Raw genomic sequence first — 26326 nt, forward strand, 5'->3', positions numbered from 1 at the left:
TTGCTTTGAACTTTGACCATACCACCTGAAAATTTCAGAACTGATGGACTTCCTCACCCAACGCATCCCATCCTTGTCGTAGAAAGGTTTGGTAGGGGAGGACCACAGTACAGGGTTCTTCTACTACTGAAAGAGGGTGGGTCCTCTCAACATAAATGCATGCTCTCTGGACCATTGATTCCCACCCCGGGGTCCACAGATCCCTCGGTTGGTGGTAGGGGTCCATGGCATAAGAAAGGTTGGGAAGTCCTGCTCTAGACTAGTATTATTTCAAAGGGAGGGTTGAACTGCCGTAGGGATGAGCTGGCTACTCACTGCTTTTTTGGACTGCAGATTTGCTAAGAAGGTGTGGAGGAAGATGCAAGAGCCTGTATTGCGGTTCACCCTGAGCCGCTGTAGACAGAGAACTCTCCGCTCTACGGGCTGTTCCCAGGGACACATACACGTTAACATCAGGGCTGATGGCAGATCGTCACTTTGGTAAAAAATGTCCTTTGGTCTCTCTGAAACCTTCTGGTCTGCCAGCACATCAAGATGTCCGTGGATGAATGCTGCCAACTAGCACATTCCAAGCTGCAGGAGTACCTGCTGATGGGCTCACTGAAGCTCGGTGCAGCCACTGCAAGAGCTTGGTATGATCTGGGATGAACCACAATACAGATCCCTGCATCTTCCTCCACACCCTCTTAGCAAACTAGCACCTACAAGCAGGTGAGTGACCAGCTCATCCCTACTACAGTCTGACCCTTCCTTTGAAATAACACTAGGCTGCCAGCTAATACCAGAGGGCATGCATTTAAGCTGAGAGGAGGTAAGGTCAAAGAAGATGTGTGAGGAAAGTGCTTTTATGCAGAGAGTGGAGGGTGCCTGGAATAAGACCAGAAGACATAGGAGCAGAATTAGGCCATTCAGCCCATTGGGTCTGCTCAACCATTCCATCATGGCTGATTTATTATTCATCTCAACCCCATTCTCTTGCCTTCTCCCTGTAACCCTTAATCCTTACTAATCAAGCTCCATTTTAAATATACCCACATACTTACCTGCACAGCCATATGTGGCAATGAATTTCACAGCTTCAACACCCTCAGTCTAAAGAATGGTCTTTCAGGGTAATTGTTAAGTCAAGTAGGTCAGAGGCATTTAAGAGGCCCCAAGAATATGCGGAGAATGGAGGGATATAGAGCATGTGAAGGCAGAAGGGATAAGTTTAACGTAAAAGCAACTTAATTAGTTTTACACAATATCCAGATCCTGAGTTCTGCGTACTAGGTCTGCTCTAATGGTCATGGGATCTTGTGCATTCACTACTGAGCGTGGACAAGAAATGGGTTAAAGGTGGGACCACAGACAATAGGGCATTCCATCAATATGGTGATGGAAGAGTGTCGCGGGATATTTGTGAAGCTCTACTATCTATACTCTCACGACTGTGGGTTGATACAGGTCAAGCACCTTCTATAAATATGCTGATGATACAACTGTTATTGGTAGAGTCTCAGATGGCGATGAGGAGAGAAATAGATTGACCGAGTGCAGCTTCAAGTTCCTGGGTATCAACATCTCGAGGATCTATCCTGGTCCCAACACATTGACGCAATGACAAAGATGACCCAACAGCAACTGTACTTCTCAGGGAGTTTGAAGAGATTTGGAGTGTCACCAAGACATGAACAAATTTCTACAGATGTACCGTGGAAAGCATTGTGACTGGTTGCATCACCGTCTGGTAGGGAGGCTCCAATGTGCAGGATCGCAAGCGGCTTCAGACAATTGTAGACTCACCCAGCTCCATCACGGGCATAAGCCTTACCCCCATCGAGGACTCCTTCAAAAAGACGGTGCCTCAAGAAGGGGGCATCCATCCTTAAGGGTCCTGCATGCCCTGATCTCATTGCTACCATCAAGGAAGAGATACAGGAGCCCAAAGACCCACACTCTGTGTCTTAGGACCAGCTTCTACTCATCTGTCATCAGATTTCTGAACAGGTTATGGACCCATAAACATTATCTCAGTATCTTTGCTTTCTTTTTGCACTAGCTATTTATTTACGTTACTTGTTATATCTTAAAGATTTTTATGTGCTGCACTCTACCACTGCCTCAACATAACCAGTCATGATAATAAATCTAGATTTGATTCTGATCTTTTTAAAATCATGACTTATATTATTTTTTGTCTTGCACGGTACTGCTGCTAAAAACAAATTTCAAATCGTATATCAGTGATAATAAAACTGCTTCTGATTCAGAGGCAAAAAGCAGCTACTCTCAGCCATAGTCTTCTCATAGAACACAGAGCAGTACAGCACAGCAGCAGACCCTTTGGCCCACAATGTTCTGCCGTACCAATTAGTAAGCAAACCACATAGTGTGGTACCAAATAAATTAGTAATCAAAGTAAAGATGGTGGCCTGGCTCACTGCCACGCTTACTCCCCAAAGGAGCAGAATGCACAGATGATGGGAGTTGAGAAGGGAAATGCTTATGTAAAGGAAATAATACCAGCTTAGATTTCCTTGGTTGCTTTTATGGCTGTTCTAATTACCTCTGGAAAAAGTTAACAATGTTCTTAAAACCTGATCCCTCACACGTAAAGTACCAGTGACACCCAACTATTCAAACAGTTTATGAACCCTCTGTTCTCTCCACAATAGCAATGTCTTAAGTCTCTGGTCTCGGTGGAGAGAGACAATGGGAAGAAATGCGGAAGCAAGCCCACCTTTCAAAGGTATGATCAATTTCAAGAGTAGAAGAGGTTTAAGGCAAACCATTAGAAAACAGACTTGTTGGGTGAGAGGCAAAGACTACCCAATAGGTATTGTTCAGAAACATTCCCCAGGGTGCAGATATCCCTCTGTCACACACATTTTGGAAACCCAAGCTTGATAATTGTTGACATTGGTTAGCTTGGGGTGGGGGGGTCAATATATAGCCTCAAATATGCCATACAATCCTGTCACCAAAATAAAAGCCTTATTCTTCTGTGCTCTTGTTTCAGGCAGTAAACAGAAACTGATATAAGGTTATTTTTAATCAATTTCAATGTGATTCTTTTAAATTAATGCTTTTAGTGAATCAGTTAGTCATCATCTTCGTATTATTGCTTTTAGACTGCTTAGAAACGAGCTGCAATTCAATATTGAACTCCCCACCCCGTCCCTTCCGACAGATCTTTATAGCTTTAGTTTTTTTATTCTTAAGATGCTATAATTTTTGCGAGTCCACTCTGCAAACTTTTATTTATTTATTTTATTTAGAGATACAGCGTGGAATAGGCCATTCCGCCCCTTTGAGCTGTGCCGCCCAGTAACACATCGATTTAACCCTAGCCTACTCACAGGACTATTTATACAGACAGACAAACATACTTTATTGACCCCAAGGGAAATTGGGTTTCGTTACAGTCGCACCAACCAAGGATAGTGTAGACAATATAGCAATATAAAACCATAAATAATTAAATAATAATAAGTAAATTATTTCAAGTGGAAATAAGTCCAGGACCAGCCTATTGGCTCAGGGTGTCTGACACTCTGAGGGAGGAGTTGTAAAGTTTGATGGCCACAGGCAGGAATGACTTCCTATGACGCTCAGTGTTGCATCTCGGTGGAATGAGTCTCTGGTTGAACGTACTCCTGTGCCCAACCAGTACATTATGGAGTGGATGGGAGACATTGTCCAAGATAGCATGCAACTTGGACAGCATCCTCTTTCCAGACACCACCGTCAGAGAGTTCAGTTCCACCCCCACAACATCACTGGCCTTATGAATGAGTTTGTTGATTCTGTTGGTGTCTGCTACCCTCAGCCTGCTGCCCCACCACACAACAGCAAACATAATAGCACTGGCCACCACAGCCTCATAGAACATCCTCAGCATCGTCCGGCAGATGTTAAAGGACCTCAGTCTCCTCAGGAAATAGAGACGGCTCTGACCTTTCTTGTAGACAGCCTCAGTGTTCTTTGACCAGTCCAGTTTATTGTCAATTCGTATCCCCAAGTATTTGTAATCCCCCACCATGTCCACATGGACCCCTTATAATAATGACCAATTAACTGACTAACTGGTGCCTCTTTGGGCTATGGGAGAAAACTACAGCACCTGAAATAAACTCACATACACACAGGAAGGATTGAACAAACTTTCTTACAGAGGTGTCAGAAATGAATTCTGAACTCCAATACTCTGAGCTGCAATAGTGTTGCGCTAACCGCTATACCTCCATGCTGACCCAACAGGCCTCAAGAAGACAAGTTGGCACTGATATGTGGCAGTATATAAGCTGACAGAACCATAAGACATACAAGCTGAATTAGGGCATTAAGCCCACCGAGTCTGCTCCACCATTCCATCATGGCTGATTTATTATCCTTCCCATCCCCATTCTCCAGCCTTCTCCCTGTAGCCTTTGACATCTTTACTAATTAAAAAACCAATGAATCTCAGTCTTAAATACACTCAGTGACTCAGCATCCACAGCTGTCCATAGCAATGAACTGCACAGATTCACCGCCAGATGGCTAAGGAAATGACCCCTCATTTCTGTCCTAAAGGGATGTCCTTGAATTCTGAGGCTGTGCACTCCGGTCTGAGACTTCCCCATTACAGGAAATATTGTCTCCACGTCGCATTGGCCAACAATACTACCTCCACAAATGAAAAATCCAGTGGCGTCTTTAAGTTCAAAGATCTTACCAGAACAAATAAAGTTATACACTGATTATTCTAGTTATTGGTGGATGTGGGTTTGAATTCTTTGGACACCCTGTTTAACAATATTCAAATTAACTCTTTTAGTAATGAACTCCACCAAAGCTGTTGTTATCTATTTCCACTGTTCATGGAAACACTTCATACTTTTTTTTTCTTGAATCATTGAGGCTTCACCACCTAATTTCTGCTCTTATGTGCTGCAAGCAAGAACCAACAGATTCAAGGGCAGCTGCCATTCCACTGTTGAGCATTCTACCCAGACGCATCTCGGTTCGGTAGAGCAGGTGCTCTGGAAGACACCATAGATAGGGTAAATGCAAGCAAAATTTTTCCTCTCAGGTTGGGTGAAACTAGAAGGGTGAAATACTCAAGAGGAACATGTGGGGAACCTCTTCACTCTGGGGGTGATGCAAGCGTGGAACAAGCTGCCAGTGGAAGTGGTGGATTTCAACATTTAAGAGAAGTTGAAAGAAGTACATGGATGGGAGGGGTATGGAGGGCTATGGTCTGGGTGCAGGTCAATGGGACTTGGCAGTATAACAGTTCAGCATGGACTAGATGGGATGAAGGTCCTGTCTCTGTGGTGTTCTCTCTGACTCCCCTTCCTGGCGTATCACTTAATTTTCTTTCAGTAACACCTCTGCTTTCTACTGCCACCCATATTATATTGCTCTGCAACCGTGAACCTTTTGTTTCATCAAATCACTTCTGCATTCACTCTAACACTACTTACCTCTCAACTAATTTAATGCATCAGTTAGGGGTTTGATTACAGGAGTTGGGACATCGTGGCGCAGTTGTATAAATGGTTTGTGAGGTAGCGCCTGGAGAACTGCATACTTCTTCAGTCACCTTGTTATAGAAGAAATGTAGTTAAACTGGAGAGAGTGCAGTAAAAATTTATGAGAATTTATAGGATCTGAGTTATAGGGATAGGTTGCCTAGGCTGGGTCTTTATTCCTTGTAAAGTAGGAGAATGTGAGGTGACTTTTATGGAAACATTCAGAATTAGGAGTTTGAGAAGATTTGGAATGTCACCTTGCACTTGCAAATTTCTACATTCTAACTGAGGGAGGGGCTACTGCACAGGATCAAAGTAAGCTGCAGACAGCAGTAAACTCGGGAAGCTCCATCACGAGCACCAGCCTCCGCAGTATCCAGGACATCTACAAGGAGTGGTGCCTCAAAAAGGCGGCATCCATCATTAACAGCCCTCATCATCCAAGTCATACCTTGTTCTCATTGCTACCATCAGGGAGGAGGTACAGAAGCCTGAAGTCACACACTCAGCGATTCAGGAACAGCTTCTTCCCCTCTGTCATCAGGGAGGAGGTACAGAAGCCTGAAGTCACACACTCAGCGATTCAGGAACAGCTTCTTCCCCTCTGCCATCTAATTGCTAAGTGGACATTGAACCCATGAACTCTATCCCTACTGCTTTTTATTTCTAGTTTTGCAGTACTTATTTAATTTACCTATTAAGTATACAGTATATACTGACTGTAATTCAGTTTTTGTTCTATTGCTGCTGGTAAATCCGTGACACATGCCAGGGATAATAAACCTGGTTCTGATTCATATTTTTCTTCTGAAAATTATGAGAGGCATATATAGAGTGGATGGCCCCAGGGGAGGGGGTGTCCAAACTAAGAGGCATAAGTTTAGGATGAGAGGGAAAAGATTTAAAAGGGACCTGAAGCGCAACTTTATCATGAGGAATCTAGTAAGTACATGGAACGACCCGTAAGAGGAAGTGTTTGAGGCAGGTACAACAGTATCATTTAAGAAGCACTTGGACAAGGATGTGGAAGAGTGGGGCTTGGAGAGATATGGGCTGTATGCAGGAAATTGAGACAAGTGCATCATGAACTGATGGGGCCGAATGGCCTGTATCTGTGCTGTACTGCAGAGGTACCAACCTGTGGTCCACAGAACCCTTGCTTAATGGATTTGGTCCATGGCATAACAAAGGTTGGGAACCACAATGGAACATGTATATAACCAGATAACCATTTAACAATTACAACATAGAAACAGGCCATCTTGGCCCTTCTAATCTGTGCCGAACACTTACTTTCACCTAGTTCTACCTACCTGCACTCAGCCCATAACTCTCCATTCCTTTCCTGTCCATATACCTATCCAATTTTATTTTTAATGACAAAGTCTCTACCACTTCTCCTGGAAGCTCGTTCCACACAGCTACCACTCTCTGAGTAAAGAACTTCCCCTGTCATTGTAAATTCAACCCAGCCCATTAAGCAACATCCCTATAGAATGAACTTAGAGAAAAGCAAAATTGGTGGAAAAAGAAATTGAACACATCCTAGCTGCCGGTATCATTAGGCGATCTACTTCGGACTGTGCGTCACGGTGTGTGATTGTTCCAAAACCGAACGGTAGTGTGAGATTCTGTACAGATTACAGGAAAATAAATGCCATCACAAAGACCTATGCTTATCCTATTCCGAGAGTAGATGATTGCATTGATAGTGGGAAAGGCTAGGTACATCACGAAAATTGACTTGCTGAAGGATATTGGTGTGTTCCTTTGACTGAAAGGGCTAGAGAAATCTCAGCACTTGTCATACCTTCAGGGTTGTTTGAATATAATGTTTTACCTTTCAGAATGAAAAATGCCCCAGGGACATTACAAAGGACGATTCACTCGGTAATTAGATATTTAGAAAACACAGGGGCTTATATCGATGATTTAGTGGTCTGGAGTGACACGTAGGAAGAGCACATTGTGGCTGTGGAAAAACTGTTCAAATGGCTGTCTGAGGCCAATCTAACAGTGAACCTTGCTGAAAATGAGTTCGGCCACGCCACTGTCACGTATCTGGAGCATGTTGTAGGTCAGAGGCAGCCGGCTCCTGCACAAGCCAAGGTACAGGCTATTGCTGAGGTTCCCGTTCCGACTAACAAAAAAAGCTTTGAGAAGGTTTTAACGAATGGTAGGGTATTACCGGAAGTTCTGTAATAACTTTGCAGATATCGCTCATCCCCTTACCAGGCTCTTGGGAAAGAGTGAGAAATTTGTATGGACTGACCTTTGTCAAGAAGCCTTTGAGAGGCTGAAAACTATATTGTGTTACCATCCTGTGCTCAAAGCACCTGATTTTTCAAAACCCTTCTCTCTAGCAACGGACGCTAGTGACAAAGCTGCTGGGGCAGTATTGCTACAAAAAGATGGGGATGAAATTGAACAGCCAGTGGCTTATTTCTCCAGAAAATTTAATGTACACCAGAAAAATTATTCCACTGTGGAGAAAGAGTTACGACCACTTATTCTGGCTTGACAACAATTTGAAGTTTATGTTTGTCCTGCACAGAAGCCACTAATAGTTTACACTGACCATAATCCGTTGGTATTTCTGACTAATATGAAAGATAAGAACAGAAGGTTGCTGAACTGGAGTCTGATATTGCAAGAGTATGACCTCAAAATAAAACATGTAAAGGGTACTGACAATGTGATAGCCGATTGTTTATCTAGATGTTAGATTTGAAATTATACCTGTTTTACTCTGTCAACTGATGATTACCTATGTATTATATTAAACTCTGTAATGTACATTTGTTTAAATTTTTCCTCCGTAAAAATTTCTTAAAAGGAGGGGGTGTCATGGGCAAACCAAGCTTGAAACGGGGTCCAGAGTTGACCCTATGAACTGTGCTGCTATTGAGAGAGAGAGAGAGACGGGGGAAGCATCCAGTGCAAGTGAGAGAGAGAGAGAGAGACAGAAATTGCTCGAAAGATTTAATGTTGTGGTTTCTTCTGCCAGCGTGTTTACCTTTTCCCCAAGGACACTTTGCCTGCTGCTTAAGGTTCCTGCAGAAAGAGCAGGGCAGAGCCTGTTGATGGACAGCCAGTGTCCAGCATGTGGAGATAAAAAGCAGGTCCACTGGGACTCAGACAGACACACCACGAGACATGCGGTGTGGACACTGAATGAGCTTTGTGCACCCACAGGAAGGTGGGGTTTTTGGAGGATCGATTTGGGGAAATCAATCAGTGGCTCACAGTGTGAAAAGGTGTGACCGGTGGGGAATTATTTGTGTGTCCATCCTTGCCTGGTTGATAGGTCCACCACTGAAGAACGGTCATACGTATCATGGTCATAGTCAGTGACCACAACAGTACTTCGGAAGACAATGGGACAATCGACGGCAACAGCTCACCTCTCATCACCTCTCTCTCTCTGTGTCTCTCTCTCTCTCTCTCCAACGTTACTCAAATAACTATCTCGAACTGAACTGAACTCTTCACCATTGTAAGACTTTATCCATTTACCCCTAGGTTTCAAAGAGCCTGGCTTTGGTTCCTATTTCCACACCTCTGTATACATCATTGCTAAGCTGTTTCATATATTTGCATTCTATTGTTCTGTATGGCATAGTTTACTAATAAACACTATTAGTTACTAGTAATACCAGACTCCAAAGTGTTTTTCCATTTCTGCTGTTTCTTTAACCCGTTCACGGGATACGTGACACCAAGTAACTTCTTCAAAAAATTCAATTAGATTTGTCAAACATGACCTTCCACGCACAAATCCATTTTGCTGGTTCCTAATCAGACCTTGTCTATCTAGATAATTATATATACCATCTCTAAGAATACTTTCCATTAATTTATCCACCACTGACGTCAAATTTACAGGCCGATAATTGCTAGGTTTACTCTTAGAACCCTTTTTAAACAATGGAACCACATGAGCAATACGCCAATCCTCTGGAACTACCCCCATTTCTAATGACATTTGAAATATTTCTTTAAGAGCCCCTGCTATTTCTACACCCAGATGCTGCACCCATTTTGTAATGAATATCACAAACCAGTTTAATAATACTTGTTCGGCTAACAAAGCATTTATGGGATAATTTATGGGTGAACAAACTCCTATTCTTCGGTCTAAATACACCACTGTTCAACCGGGTGATGGACTTCTTAACAAACTGACCTCGAGATAGTCAAGAGGCACAACCACACCTCCCTCCTCATCGTCCTCAACACAGGTGCCCCAGTGCTGTGTGCTGAGCCCATTGCTGTACACTCTGCTCACAGGAACACACAACCAAACACCCAAGTAGTTACATGGTCAAGTTCGCCAATGAAACAACAGTAGTAGGGCTCATCATCTATAGTAATGAGATGGCCTACAGCAAGGAGATGGAAGAGCTTGAGGCCTGGTGCCAGGCAAATAACCTCTTCCTCAATGTCAATCAGACAAAAGTGATGGTTACTGATTTCAGGAGATCTCACACCATTCACTCCCTTCTTCACACTGGCAGTGGAAACTATGAGCAGTTTCAAACTCCTGGGAGTGTACCTCTCGTACAAACTCTCATGGGCCCAGAACACATTCTACACAATCAGGAAAGCTCTCCAGTTACTGAGGAGGCTGAAGGGAGCTGGACTCAGGCCATTCTACAGATGTCCAGTAGAGAACATCGAGCATGCTGCATCACTACATGGCACAGAGACTGTACTCTGGCAATCAGGAAAGCTCTTCAACGGGTAGTCAAAACTTCCCAATGCATCACTGACAGCAGCCTACCCACCATCAAGGACATACATGCAGAAAGGTACCAGAAAAGGTTCAATCATGAGGAATCCCACCCACCCTGCTCACGGTCTGTTCGTCCCACTCCCACCAGGGAGGAAGTTACCTGGCACCCACACCAGGACCACCAGGCTCGAAGACAGTTGTTTTCCCCAAGGCAATCAACACCTCCACCCAGTAACCCACCCCTCCATATCCCCAACCATCACTACTTTATCATTTCCTGTCAGAGTCACCTTATGTATAGATACTTCTGTGCCTAACATCACATTATCAATCTATGTACATATATAATCAATATGTATGTATATAATCAATCTACTAATGTTTGTACAAAGGGTGATTGATAAGTTTGTGGCCTAAGGTAGGAGGAGATGAGTTATATTGCTTTCGTTACATGCACATGCAGTTCAACTCTTTGAGTGATTATGCAGAAAGTTTGAAGTTAATAACTCATCTCCTTCGACCTTAGGCTACGAACTTATCGATCACCCCTCGTATCTAAGCTATCTTATGTTTTTATATTTCTTCTGAGTTTATTATTATTGTTCTGTTCTTTTTTCTTATTGTGTTTCTTTTGTGTTGCATCAGATCCAGAGTAACAAATACTTCATTCTCCTTTACACTTGTATACGGGAAATGATACTAAACAATCCTGTATCTTGAATCTTGAATGTTCATGAAGTTGGATTTCTGTCAGTTCGGTCCTCCGTGACACAGAGAGCCTCGTACTTCAAAAGTGCTTCATTGGATCAAGTAACAAGTGGTTAGCACGACACTATTCATCACGGGGCATTCCAGAGTTTAGAATTCAGTTCTGGCACTGTCCTGTAAAGAGTCTCTGTGGGTTCTTGGCGATATCCAGGTGCTCAGGTTTCCTCCCACAGTCCAGAGACATACCGGGTAGGCCAATTGGTCATTGTAGGTTGTCCCATGATTAGGTCAGGGTTAATTAGGGTTGTGGGTTTGCAGGAGTGGCGTGTTCGAAGGGCCGGAAGGGCCTGCTCTGAGGTGTGTGGCTAAATAAATAAAATAAATGTGATAATCACTTTCAAGAAGCTGCTAGACAGGCACAGGAATATACAGGGAATGGAGGGCTATGGATCACGTGCAGGTGGAGGGATTAGTTTAATTTGGCATTGTACTTAGCACAGACATCATGGGCTGAAAGGCCTCTTCCAGCACTGCACTTTAACTTCAATGTTCTTTAATTTTGAAATACAGCACGGTAACAGACCCCTCCCACCCAATGGGCCCGTGCCGCCCAATTGCACCCTAGTGACCATTTAAGCTACCACTGGGTATGGGCTAAACCCTTGCTGTCATGGGGAGAACACACGAACTGCTTATAGACAGCAGCAGGAATCGAACCCAGGTTGCTCGCACCATAATCGGGTTATGCTAGTTATTGCATTACTGTTTAATGCTGCTAATAACATAATTGTAATGTTCTGAGTCTGTGCTGTGGGAACTGAAACTTTACATTTGTTAAACATTAAGGAAAAGACCATAAGACATAGAAACAGAATTAAGCCATTCGATCCATTAAGTCTGCTGCAGTGTTCCATCATGGCTGATTTATTATACCTCTCAACCTCATTCTCCTGCCTTCTCCGAGTAGCTTTTGGCACCCTCACTAATCAAGAACCTATCAACACCTGCACTAAATATACTCGGTGACTGGGTTTCCACAGCTGTCTGTGGCAATGAATTCCACAGATTCACCACCTTCTGGCTACAGAAAATTTTTCTCATCTCTATTCTACAGGGATGTCCTTCTATTCTGAGGCTGTGCCTCCTGGTCCGAGATTCCCCCACAATAGGAACCATCCTCTCACATCCACCTACCTATGCCTTACAATATTCGATGGGTTTCAATGAGACACCCCCTCATTCTTCTAAACTCCAAGTACAGGCCCAGAGCTATTGAGCTCACCTCATACATTAACACTTTCATTTAAAAATCTTTCTCATGAACATCCTCTGGGCACTGTCCACTGCCAGCACATCTTTTCTGAAATAAGGGGCCTAAAACTACTCACGATACTCTAAGTGCAGTCTGACCAGTGCCTTACAAAGCCTTAAAAATAACACATCCTTCCCTTAAACTTACTTGAGCGGAGATCCACATCAATACACAGGAGAATGGAAGGGGATACCAATAGATACCATGCAGACTAAATAACCACTATACGGATGGAGATGTGGAAGAAGATTTCTTTCTTAATATATTGCCTATCCCCAGCTGACATTCTGAAGGAGAGATACCTCATTCTGCCCCAGAGTTACTTGACAAAACCCAAAAGGTAAGCTTAACTCTGACTCTCTGCCTGACAAGTTGCAGTCACCCCAAAGATCTGGACAGTGTCCAAAAGACGTAGGAGCAGGCATATGTCATTTGGCCCCTTGAGACTGCTCCGTCATTCAACAGGAGGCTAAAGAAATCTGGTGTGCCCCCTTTGACCCTCACCAACCACTCTTCAACTTCTTGCAGTTACAGGCAGAGCAGTTGCCGTACAATGCGAGGATGCATCCAGGCAGGATTCCTTCTGTGGTGAATCAATAGAAACTGGTGATGGTCGATGAGAACACAATAAGTGTCTTGAACCTCCTGGGAGATGAAGGGCAACTCCGCACTGGATCAGAAGAAGCTGTGGAAAGTTGCGCACTAGCCTCCCCAGCAGCGAGGTTATCTTCAAAAGACAGTGCTCAAAAAGACGGCATCCATCATTAAAGACACCCATCACCCAAGAAAAGCCCACTTCTCATTGCTCCCATCAAGGACAAGATACAGCAGCCTGAAGACACACACTCAGTGCTTTAGGTACAGAGTGCTTTCCACTCTGCCATCAGATATCTGAATGGACATTGAACCCATGAAAACCACCTCACTATTTTTCTGCTCTCTTCTTGCATTACTTATTTTAGTTTAATTTTTAATTTCTTATTGTAATTTATTGTTTTTTTTTATTTATATTGTACTGCAATGTACTGTTACCACTAAAAACAAATTTCACAATATATGGCAGTGATATTAAATCTGATTCTGTAGTAGAGGCATTAGTGAGCTTTCTTGGCATCTTTGCAGTTGGAACAATGTGTGTCTCATTTGTTTTGTTGGCATTGAGGGAAGGTTATTGGAACCCATTGACTACCTGGACCTAAACACGAAAATGTTGCAGAGGACCACACACAAAATGCTGGAGGAACTCATCAGGTCAGGCTGCATCTACAAAGAGGAATAAACAGTCTATGTTTTGGCTTGAGACCCTTGATCAGGACTGGAAAGGAAAGGAGGAAGATGCCAGAATAAAAAGATGGCAGGAGAAGAAGGAGGACAAGCAAGAAGGTGATAGGTGAACCCAGGTGGGTGAGAAAGGTAAAGGGCTGGAGAAGAAGGAATCTGATAGGAGACATGATTGGATTGTAGGTAACGTAACCGGGAGAAATGTACATAATTCACAACCACCGACAATGAGTTGGTGTTTTGCTTTAAGAGGCTAGTCTGATGTGATGATGTAAGGATTTTAAGTGCACTTCTGTGCTTTAGGTTTTGGACTTCAATAAGATGTGTTACCGGGTTTCATTAAACATGAAACACCTCACTTTGTCTTATTTGCAGATACCTTATAGGAACATGGAAGAAAGGGAAGAGGGGCACCAGGGTGAGGTGACAGAGAGGTTAGGAGAACAGGTAAGAGGCCAAAGTGGGGAATAGAAGAAGAGGGAAAGTGGGAGGGGAGAAAAAGAAAAAGAAAAAAAGTAACTGGAAAGAGAAATTGACGTTCATGCCATTAGGTTGGAGGTAACCTAGATGGAATATGAAGTGTTGCTCCTCCACCTTGAGTGTGGGAGTGCTCATCAGGGCATAAGAGGGGCCAAAGACTGACATGTCAGAACTGGAATGTGTACCTACCCTGGCGTCCCTTTAGAAGGCATCTTACCTGGGTGGAAGGTATCTGTGGCACTGGTAATGTTCTGGCCCTTGTCGCTGATGCGGGCTGTTATTGTCACAGGGCTCTGGCTACCTTCCAGAATGCAGATGGTGAAGGTCATATTGAGTCTGGTTGACAGCTTTCTCGGTGCTGTGATGACATAGGTTGGTCTTCAATAAAACAAAAAACAGGTTTATTTGTTTATTCCATGCTGCTTGGTTTGGCAATAGCACTGCCTGAGACTGTAAGGAAGACCACACCATACGGCCATAAGGCGTAGAAAGTGAAATAGGCCACTCAGCCCATCGAGTCTGCTCTGCCATTCTGCCATGATTGACTTATCATCCCTCTCAACCCCATTCTCCTGCCTTCTTCATGTAAACTTCGACACCCTGACAAATCAAGGACCTATCAACCTCTGCTTTAGATATACCCAATGACTTGGCCTCCACCTATTCACCACCTTTTAGCTAAAGAAATTCCCCCTTCTCTCTGTTCTAGAGAGGTACCCTTGTGTTCTGAGGCTGTGCCCTCTGGTCCTGGACTCTCCCACTATAGGGGACATCCTAGCAATGTGCACTCTAGAGAGAGTTGAGGACAGAGCTCAGCTCGTCGCAGGAAACAAATCTCCCATGGTCTTATGGAAGGGCTATTTGAAATTGGTGTATTCAAAATTAAATCCCAAGGAGTCCATTTGGAAAATGAGCTTCAGTTCCTTCTGTTTTTTTGGAATAAGACCAACATCACAGTTGGGAAGAGGAGTGGGAATGGGAGCAGACTGGGAGTGGGTTTCTGATGGAGATTTAAAGAGACAGACAACCAGAGGCTCAGGGTTGCTCATACCCAGGGCAAGAGGCAGCATGTTAGCATAGCGGTTAACGCAATCACGTTAAGCACCAGCGATCACTGATCGTATTTCAATTCCCACCGCTGTCTATAAGGAGTTTGTACATTCTCCCCATGCCCACGTGGGTTTCCTCCGGGTGCTCTGGTTTCCCTCCCACAGCCCAAACCCATGCGGTCAGGGTAAAGGTCAGTAATTTGTTGGTTTGTTATGTTTGCACCAGATGTGTGGTGACACTTGTGCGCTGCCTGCCGTCAGTACAGTCCTCACCAATCTTACTTGATGACAACATTTCACTGTATTTTTAATATGTGACAAATAGAGCTCATTTCTTTTTCTTTTAAAATTGCTCAAGGACAACTTCTACCCTGCTGTAATATGCTGGACTCTTGGCCTCAGAATCTACCTCATTAGGACCTTGCATCTGCCTGCTCTGCACTTTCACTGTAACTGTAACATTTTATTCTGCTGTTACTGTTTGCTCTTATACTACCTCAATGCACAGTTAAAATAACATGATCTGTGAGGATGGCATGCAAAACAAACTTTTTCACTGTACCTCGGTACATGCGACAGTAATGAACCAATTTACCAATTCACCAACCGAATAGAGGCGCTTTCAAAATGTTCACACAACCTATTCTGATAGTGTAATAGAGTAAAGCAATAGACACAGTACAAATGTACTATGGGGAGCATTCTGACCGGCTGCATCACCGTCTGGTGCTCGTGGACTAAAGCACAGGATCGAAGGGGGGTTGTAAAATGAGTCAGCTCCATCATGGGCACTATATAGTATCCAAGATATCTTCAAGTAGCATTCAATATTAAGGAAACCCCCTCCCCCAGGAGATGCCTTGTTATCATTGCTACCATCAGGGAGGAGGTACAGAAGCCTGAAGTCACACACTCAGTGATGCTGAAACAGCTTCTTCCCCTCTGCCATCCGATTTCTGAATGGACATTGAACCCATGAACTACCTCACTACTTTTTTCTCTCTACTTTTGCACTACTTATTTAACTATTTTATATATTTTTCTCTTCCCTTATGGGTGGTGTGTATGTGTATTTTTTACTCAATCTCAAGTTCTCTAGCAGAAGCCCGGGAGCTTGAGGGTTCTATGCAGTATCCTTGCTGTTCCTAGTTCAGCATTCTTCTGGACCGAGAATTTAGATGTTGTTCCTGGGATTTGTTGGAACCACTCTCCCAGTCCAGGTGTCACAGCTCCAAGTGCTCCTATCACCACCGGGATTACTCTGGCTTTAACATTCCACATCCTTTCTATCTGCTCTTTCAAGCCCTGGTATTTCTCCAGCTTCTCATAATCTTTCCTCCAAATGTCACCGTCATTTGGAATCGTCACATCTATTACTATTGCTTTCTTCTGTTCCTTGCCAGTGTTACAATGTCTGGTCAGTTGGCCAGTACCTGCATATCAGTCTGTATTTGGAAGTCCCAACTGGATCTTAGCTCTGTCATTCTCCACCACCTTCTCAGGTGTTTCCCATTTGGACTGGGGAGTGTCCAATCCATAGTTAGTGCAGGTGTTTCTGTACACAATTACTACAACTTGGTCGTGCCGTTACGTGAATACTGTCCCCGCCTGCATCCTGCACCCTGCTACTGTGTACTGGATGATTTCAGTGGATTCCTTGCACAGTGTGCATCTTGGGTCTTGTCTGGTGTGACAGACCCCTGCTTCTATTGCTCTTGTGCTCAGTGCCTGTCTTGTGCAGCCATGAGCAGTACCTCTGTGCTATCCCTCAGCCCTGCCATTTCCAGCCATTAGTAGGACTTTCTTATGTCAGCCACCTCTGATATCTGGTGATAGTACATCCCGTACAGTGGCTTGGCCTGACGTGGCCTCAGGTCCTCTGGCTCTGCTTCAGCTACTTCCATTTCCATGTCCTTTGCCTGATCTCTGAGGTATTCTCCTAGCATGTCATCTTTAGGGGCCGTCTTCCTGACATACTCATGGATGTTTCGCATTTCTTCCAGAACTGTGGCCTTGACACTTCCAAGTCCCCGTCCTCCTTTATTCCAGTGGGTGTACAGCTGCTCGGCATTAGGCTTTGGATGGAGTCCTCCGTGTACTGTTAGTAGTTTTCTGGTCTTGATATCAGCGGTTTCCAGTTCATTCCTTGGCCAGCACACTATTGCACCAGGGTACCTAATGACTGGTAGGGTGAACGTGTAGATGCCTCTGATCTTGTTCTTCCTATTCAGCTGCCTTTTTAGGACCTGCCTCACTCTTTGGAGACATCTCTTTGAGATGATCTGGCAAAGGGAGTTCAAGCCTATGCCGAACAGAAGTGGGGATAATGCATCACCCTGGTATATTCTACACCTGATGGTCACTTGCGCTATTGGCCTTGAGTTAACTTCTAGCATCATCCTCCAGCAGCCCGCTGAATCTTGATGAAGATCCTTAGTGTTTCGTTGACCTTGTACAGAGACAGGAATTCCAGGATCCATGTATGGGGCATTGAGTTGTATGCTTTCTGGTGGTCAGTCCAGGCTGTGCTTAGGTTGGTTTGCCTGGCCTTAAAGTCTCACATGACTGCTTTGTCCACCAGTAGTTGGTGCTTGGAGTTTTTGGTTCCATTTCCAATTCCCCTCTGAGCAGGACTCAGGAATTTTCCCACACGTTCCTTCAGCTTACTGGCTATGATGCCTGATAGGCACTTCCATGTTGTTGACAGGCAGGTTATAGGCTGATAGGTTGATGCAGTTGTGATGATCCTTCATTATGAGTACTGTCTTTCCTTCAGTCAGCCAGTCAGGGTGGGAGCCTGATTCAAGCAGCTGATTCATCTGAGCTGCCAGCCATGTATGTAACACTGTCAGTTTCTTCAGCCAATAGGTGTGGATCATGTCAGGCCCTGGTCTAGGTCTTCATATTTGTTACCTGATGCTGGACATTCACTGCTATGATGGTGAGTGGTTCTTCCTCTGACAGATTGCAGAGGCTTAACTGTAGGTCTTTCAGCCATTGGGCACTGGTGTTATGTGATGCTTCCTTCTCCCATATACTCTTCCAGTACTCCTCAGTTTTGGTTGGTTCAGGTTTTGGCATATTCTTGCTCTGGAACTATGTGAATACTGTTTAGACTTACTGTAACTCACAGAGTTTTTTCTATCCTTAAGTATTGTACTGCTGCCACAAAACAACAAATTTTACAACATATGCCAGTGATACTAAACCGGATTTTGATTCTGGAAACAGATGCTTCGGCCCAACTAATCCATGCTAAAGCTAGTTCCATTTGCCTGCATTTGACCCCTATCCATCAAAATATTTCCAATCCACGTACCCATCCAAATGTCTTATATAATGATACTGAAGAGCAATTCACGCCTTTCTACCGAATAGACTAGATTACAGCAATGCATATTATACTGGCCTTCCAAAGCAATCTATTCACAAACTTCAACTCATTCAGAACATCACTGTTAGACCCTTAACCAAAATCAGGATGAATACCATAAGACCATAAGACAAAGGAGCAGAAGTCAGCCATTTGGCCCATCAAGTCTGCTCCACCATTTTATCATGAGCTGATCCATTCTCCCATTTAGTCCCACTCCCCCGCCTTCTCACCATAACCTTTGATGCCCTGGCTACTCAGATAGCTATCAATCTCTGCCTTAAATACACCCAATGACTTGGCCTCCACTGCCGCCCATGGCAACAAATTCCACAGATTCACCTCCCTCTGGCTAAAATAATTTCTTCCCATCTCTGTTCTGAATAGGCGCCCTTCAATCCTTAAGTCATGCCCTCTCGTATTAGACTCCCCCACCATGGGATACAGTTTTGCCACATCCAATCTGTCCATGCCTTTCAACATTCGAAATGTTTCTATGAGGTCCCCCCTCATTCTTCTAAACTCTAACGAGTACAGTCCAAAAGCAGTCAAACGTTCCTCATATGTTAACCCTCTCATTCACGGAATCATTGTAGTGAATCTTCTCTGAACCCTCTCCAACGTCAGCACATCCTTTCTTAAATAAGGAGCCCAAAACTGTACACAGTACTCCAAGTGAGGTCTTACCAGTGCCTTATAGAGCCTCAACATCACATCCCTGCTCCTATATTCTATTCCTCTAGGAATGAATGCCAACATTGCATTTGCCTTCTTCATCACCGACTCAACCTGGAGGTAAACCTTAAGGGTATCCTGCACGAGGACTCCCAAGTCCCATTGCATCTCAGAACTTTGAATTCTCTCCCCATTTAAATAATAGTCTGCCCATTTATTTCTTCTACCAAAGTGCATGACCATACCCCTTCCAACACTGTATTTCATTTGCCACTTCTTCACCCATTCCCCCAATCTATCCAAGTCTCTCTGCAGACTCTCTGTTTCATCAGCACTACCGGCCCGTCCACCTATCTTTGTATCATCAGCAAACTTAGCCACAAAGCCATCTATTCCATAATCCAAATCGTTGACATACAACGTAAAAAGAAGCGGCCCCAACATGGACCACTGTGGAACACCACTGGTAACCAACCGGCAGCCAATCAGAATGGGATTCCTTTATTCCCACTCTCTGTTTCCTGCCAATCAACCAATGCTCTATCCATGTATGTAACTTTCCTGTAATTCCACGTGCTCTTATCTCATTTAGCAGCCTCATGTGCGGCACTTTGTCAAAGGCCTTCTGAAAATCCAAATACACAACATCCACTGCATCTCCCTTGTCGAGCCTACTTGTAATTTCCTCAAAAAATTGCAATAGGTTTATCAGGTAGGATTTTCCTTTAAGGAAACCATGCTGAGTTCTGCCTATCTTGTCACATGCCTCCAGGTACTCCGTAACCTCATTCTTGACAATCGACTCCAACAACTTCCCAACCACCAATGTCAAGCTATAATTTCCTTTCTGCTTCCTTGTCTCCTTCTTAAATAGCGGAGTGACATTTGCAATCTTCCAGTCCTCCAGAATCAGGCCAGAATCTATCGACTTTTGAAAAATCATTGCTAATGCCTCCACAATCTCCACTGCTACTTCCTTCAGAACACGAAGGTGCATTCCATCTGGTCCAGGAGATTTATCTACCGTTAGACTATTCAGCTTCCTGAGTACTTTCTCTGTCGTAATTGTGACTGCGTGCACTTCTCTTCCCTGACATCCTTGAGTGTCCAGTATACTGCTGATGTCTTCCTCAGTGAAGACTGGTGCAAAATACTCATTCAGTTCCTCCGCCATCTCCTTATCTCCAATTACAATTTCTCCAGCATCATTTTCTATTGGTCCTATATCTACTCTCACCTGTCTTTTACTCTTTATATACTTGAAAAAGCTTTTAGTATCCTCTTTGATATTATTTGCTAGCTTCCTTTCATAGTTCATCTTTTCCCTCTTAATGACCTTCTTAGTTTCCTTTTGTAAGCTTTTAAAAACTTTCCAATCCTCTGTCTTCCCATTAATTTTTGCTTTCTTGTATGCACTCTCCTTTGCTTTTACTTTGGCTTTGACTTCTCTTGTCAGCCATGGTTGCATCCTTTTTTCCAGTCGAAAATTTCTTCTTTTTTGGAATATATCTGTCTTGCACCTTCCTCACTTCTCGCATAAACTCCAGCCACTGCTGCTCTGCCGTCCTTCCCACAAGTGTCCCTTTCCAGTCAACTTTGGCCAGTTCCTCTCTCATGCCACTGTAATTTCCCTTACTCCACTGAAATACCGACACATCGAATTTCGGCTTCTCTTTCTCAAATTTCACAGTGAACTCAATCATGTTGTGATCGTTGCCTCCTAAGGGCTCCTTCACCTCAATCCCTCTAATCACCTCTGGTTCATTACACAATACCCGATCCCCTAGTGGGCTCAACAACAAGCTGTTCTAAAAAGCCATCTCGTAGGTATTCTACAAATTCTCTCTCTTGAGATCCAGTGTCGATCTGATTTTCCCAATCCATTCACATGTTAAAATCCCCCACAATTATCATAACACTGCCCTTCTGGCAAGCCTTTTCTATTTCCTGGTGTAATTTGTAGTCCACATCACTGCAGCTGTTAGGAGCCCTGTATATAATCGCCTTCAGGGTCCCTTTACCCCTGAGATTTCTTAGCTCAACCCATAAATATTTTGCACCTTCTGATCCTAGGTCATCTCTTCCTAATGATTTAATATCATTTCTTACCATTAAAGCCATGCTATCCCCTCTGCCTACCTGCCTATCCTTCCGATATACCGTGTATCCTTGGACGTTCAGCTCCCAGAGACATGCATCCTTTAGCCATGTCTCAGTGATGGCCACAACATCATACCTGCCAATCTGTAGCTGTACAACAAGGCCATCCACCTTATTCCTTATGCTGCATGCGTTTAAGTATAACACCTTAAGCCAGTATTTGGTACTTCTTGCTTTGATTGCACTGCAACTCATCCCAATGACTGCAAAATTGCCCCATCACCTGCCTGTCTTTCCTGACATCTTTATTGCTTACTATCTTAGATTTATTTCTGTTTTCCCCCTCCTCTGCTCTATCAGTCCGGTTCCCATCCCCTGCAAAATTAGTTTAAACCCTCCCCAACAGCTCTATTAAACCTTCCTGGAAGGATATTGGTCCCTTTTGGGTTCAAGTGTAACCCGTCCTTTTTGAACAGGTCATACTCCCCCCAGAAGAGATCCCAATGATCCAAGAATCTGAAGCCTTGCCCCCTGCTCCAGTCTCTCAGCCACACATTCATCTGCCTGATCCTACAATTCTTGCCCTCGCTAGCATGTGGCACAGGTAGCAATCCTGAGATTACTACCCTGGAGGTCCTGCTTCTCAGCTTCCTTCCTAACTCCTGAAAATCTCTCTTCAGGACCTCCTCCCTTTTTCTATCTATGGTACCAACATGTACAAGACAAGCTGGCTGTTCGCCCTCTCCCTTCAGAATATTCTGGACCCGATCTGAGACATCCCATACCCTGGCACCTGGGAACGCCCATCTTAGCTAATCTACATTGCCTTCCTGGATCTTTTAGAATTGATTTTAAAGTTGTCCTACATGTTTTAAAGTTCTCAATGGCTGGGACCTGAGTACATCACCGAATTATTTTCATTTTATAAACTTGCTCGAGTGCTCGGGTCTTCTTCTGCCGGAGTCTTAAACTTAAACTATCCACCTCAAAAGATAATTGGCAGGTCAGCTTTCTTAAACCACGCTCCTAAACTGTGGAACTCGATACCTGAAACTATAAGGTAGGCAGATTCAATCGACACCTTTAAAAGCCAGCTCGAAACTTATTTATTTCATCTTGTTTTTAACAAACATTTTTTTTGTCCATTAGACTCATGTTTTTTATTTTTTTAAATTTTATTTCCATCCTTGCACTTTATCGCCGTGTGAAGCACTTTGAACTATATTGGCTGTATGAGAATTGCTCTATAAATAAGTTATGCTTATAATTATTATAGGGGGATGTTAGGGGTAAGTTCCGTGCACTGAGAGTGGTGGGTGCTTGTAATGCCCAGCCATGCTGGTGGTAGACTCAGACCCTTTAGAGACATTTAAGAAATTCTCAAATAGGCACATGGGTGAAAGAAAACTGGAGGGCTATGTGGGAGAGAAGGGTTAGAATAGATTGATCTAAAGAGTATGTTGAAAGGTCGGCACAACACTGTGGGACCAATGGCCCGTAAAGTGCAAAAGTCTTAGCCAAGTATATACAGCTAGGGTGCCTAAGGCTTTTGCCCAGTACTGTATTTGTCAACATGGATGGGGAATAAGTTTGTAAATCTGCTGGGAGCAAAATATGTTAGAAAAGATGAGGGTGGAGTGGTGTGAGACTGGTGGCATGGCAGGGGTGTCAGGGGTGGGGCGTTGAGTAGGTGCAGATATACCCAGCTTTGAGACAAACACAAGGTCATTTGATTCCAAACAATTGGTTTATTAATCTTTACAGAATGTCTCTCTGGTACTTCCTGCACCCTCCCCTCTCCTTACTCCTTTTCCCAACCACTATTCTCCTCTTTCTGCCCCCCCCCCCTCACTTCCTGTCCACAATAGCGACCCATATCAGAATCAGGTTTATCATCACTCATTATGTCATGAAGTGTGTATTTTTGTGACAACAATACAGTACAAAACATAAAATTACTACAGTACTGTGCAAAAGTCTTAGGCACCCTTGCTATATAAATGAGCCTAAGCCTTTTGCACAGTACTGTACATTCCCTATAAACTTCAAGTTATACTCACGTATACCAACAGTAGTACCAAAAATGAGTTTGCAAAATGTAATAAGCTTTCAATAACTGTCTCAGTCTCAGAGAACCAGGTATAGTTGGATCTCAGACATACAAGAGCATCTGCAGATGTTGGAAATCTTGAGCAATGCACACAAAATGGTGGAGAAACTCAGCAGGTCAGGCAGCCTCTACGGAGAGGATTAAATCATTGACATTTGGGGGGTCCAAAACATTCACTGTTCAATTTTTCTACATAGGTGCTGCCTAACCCACTGAGTTCCTCCTGCATATTGTGTGTGTGTGTGTGTGTTTTAATTAGATCCCAGCTACATTGCAAGGTGGACATTGAAACATTGACTCTTGGAATCGGGCGATTAACAAGCATTCACAAAATTAACTTGCATTTTTACAGAGAAAAACAATTTTAATTATACGAGATATGCAAGGAGGTTCCATTCACATTCTCTGCCTGGATGAAAATATCACAAAATTATCCCTAAATCAATAAAAAATATAAACATCCACTTAAAAATTAAATGCTGTTCAGTGACAATAAAAGAGACTGCAGCTGCCGGAATCTGGAGTAAAAAATAAACTGTAGGAGGAACTCAGTGGGTCAGGCAGCGTCTGCAGAAGGAAGTAAATGGTCAGCGATTTGGGTCGTGACCCTTCACCTGAATTTGGGTCTTACCTTGTAAAGTTGCAGCTGGAGAGGGTGATGAACAACAGCAGTACAGAGAGGAACAGAGTGCCGGTGAGAGGCTGCATGTTGCCGGGTTCAGGCGGGGGCTGTCTCGCTGTCACACCTTCCTCTTTTTGCACACTTTTGCTCTCCGACACTCTATAACATTGAAATACTCTCTCTCTCTCTCTCTCTCTCTCTCTCTCTCTCTCTCTCTGTACACCTGCCTGTCTCTCTGTCGCACCTTCCTCTTCTTGGCGCACTTTTGCTCTCTGACGCTCTATGATATTCTCATTGCATTGTGCAATCCTCCCCCCCACCCACCCCTCGGCTCTCAATTTCTCATTCTGGTAAACTCTGGATCTCTGAACTCTCTCTCTCTCGCTGGCTCTGTATTTCTCTCCGTTGCCTGCTTTCTCTCTCACTGGGACTCTATGCTACCTCTCCCTGTGGCAAGCTCTCTATTTCACTCTCAGTATGACTGACACACACTCGCTCTCTCTCTCTCTCTGACTCACTCTGTTTTTTCCTAACACTCTCACCGTCTCTGTCTCTCTCTCCCTCGCTCCGGAGTACATATCAATATACTTGCCGGAGTTGGGAATCTTCGCGCTGTGCTCGCTCCCGCTTCTCTCCCAGCGCGGGCGCGAGATTTGAGAAGTAAATCCCACACTAAAAGTTCAGGAACGAATTCTTCCCTCCCCCTCCCCATCAATAGATGCAGCTCGATCCGCCGAATTCCTCCAGAGATTGTCCATTAAGAGCAACATACACAAAATGACGGAGGATTTAAGAACCCGCTTACCCGGAAAGTGCACACCCTGAGAAATAAAACGCATAGGTTACGTAAAGCGATCCGATAAAAGTGTTTTGGCACAAAAAGTCAACTCTTTATCCCCCTCCATGGATGCTGCCTGACCTGCTGAGTTCCTCCAGCACTTTGTGTGTATGTTGCTGTGGATTTCCAGCATCTGCAGAATCTCCTGTTCATGTATTGTGACAGGCTAGTGGGGGAAGGGGGCACAATGTTATGTTGATGCAGGAAAGTATAGGGGAGGGATGTCAATGGTAGGTTTTTTTTAAGAGAGTTATGGATGTGTGGAACATCCGGCCTGGGGTGATGGTAGAGACAAATACATGTCACCATTCTGCTAATTGTTGATTACTCATGGCAGTTTGCACAGATACAGAGTCAGGGAGATTTAAGAAATTCTTAGGTGGGCACATATATGAAAGAAAAATGGAGGACTATGAATGAGGGAAGAGTTAGATGGGTTTTAGAGTAGGTTAAATGGTTCTGGGCCAAAGGGCCTGTATTGTCGTAATCTCTCTGTTCCACTCTATGTTCGATGCTTTATAATGTTAGAATGGGGTGTTCCAATGACTTGTCCTACACCCACGGCTAGTGCGATGCTATTACAGCTCGGAATGTCGTTGTTTACCGTTGTACCCCAGCCACATCTGTAAGAGTCTCTGTACATTCACCCTGTGACCGCGTGGGTTTCCTTACACAGTTCAAAGACGTGCCAGTTGGTAGGTAAATTGGTCATTGTAAATTGTCCCATGATTATGTTAGGGTTAAGTCAGGGACTGCAGGGCAGCGTGGCTCAAAGGGACCTCGAAGGGTCTATTCTATTCTCTCTCATAAAGAAATAATATAAACAAAAATTCAACAAGCAGTTTCTTTCTTCAGGGTTCTGTGAGTGGGTGAAAGGGAGTGATTAAATGCAACTACTTATCTGTTTAATGACTGGTGCAATCTGATCAGGGTTGTCACAGAGTCACAGAAAAGTACAGCGCAGAAACAGTTGCTTTGGCCCATCTAGTCCATGCCAAACCATTTAAACTGCCTGTCCCTATCGATCTACACCTGGACCATGTTGTAACTCCCTGGTTGCGAGCTGAGGTAGAGTCACAACAGGAGCTTAGAAGGACAGAGCAGATTAGCCTGGATGGTTTTGAACAGATTCCCCAGGAAGTCCAACAAACATCTTCAGCTAGGTGGTCTTCCTCTGCGTCCACAGAGAATCATTGATGGAGACAAGAAACAGAGTACGTATCATCTGCTGGAAGAACTCAGCAGGTCAAGCAGCATCTGTGGAAGGAAGGAATTATCCATGTTTTGTGTTGAAAAAATTACTGCTGATTCCACGCACCCTAGCAGTCACCTATTCACCAAATTGCCATCAGGGAGATTGCCATCACCACCAGGATTACACATAATCTCCAAAGCTTCTTTCCTGTAGCTATCCAGCTTCTCAACAAAACTCACTCAAGTGTAATACCCTAATCATTCTTAAACAACATCTATTAGATGGTCTTTCCTGCTCTCCTTGTTCTGTTGGTAATTATTGAGTCTGTTCGTATCTTCACACTTACTTAA

At 43.9% G+C, this 26326-nt stretch overlaps 1 protein-coding gene across 1 annotated transcript in view; it reads right to left on the reverse strand.

The window, feature by feature from the left end:
• Positions 1 to 24236, reverse strand: part of cd109 (CD109 molecule) — a 244258-nt gene extending 220022 nt beyond the window's left edge. Inside the window, exons 1-2 of the mRNA XM_059985524.1 lie at positions 23953 to 24236; positions 14232 to 14392 (exon numbers count right to left, since the gene is read on the reverse strand). Coding sequence (XP_059841507.1) covers positions 14232 to 14392; positions 23953 to 24029 — 238 coding nt within the window. The 5' untranslated portion in view covers positions 24030 to 24236. The remainder of the gene's footprint in view (positions 1 to 14231; positions 14393 to 23952) is intronic.
• Positions 24237 to 26326: the final 2090 nt, after the last annotated feature.

The sequence above is a fragment of the Hypanus sabinus genome, chromosome 12 (assembly GCF_030144855.1).
Source record: "Hypanus sabinus isolate sHypSab1 chromosome 12, sHypSab1.hap1, whole genome shotgun sequence".
NCBI classification, from domain to species: Eukaryota; Metazoa; Chordata; class Chondrichthyes; order Myliobatiformes; family Dasyatidae; genus Hypanus; species Hypanus sabinus.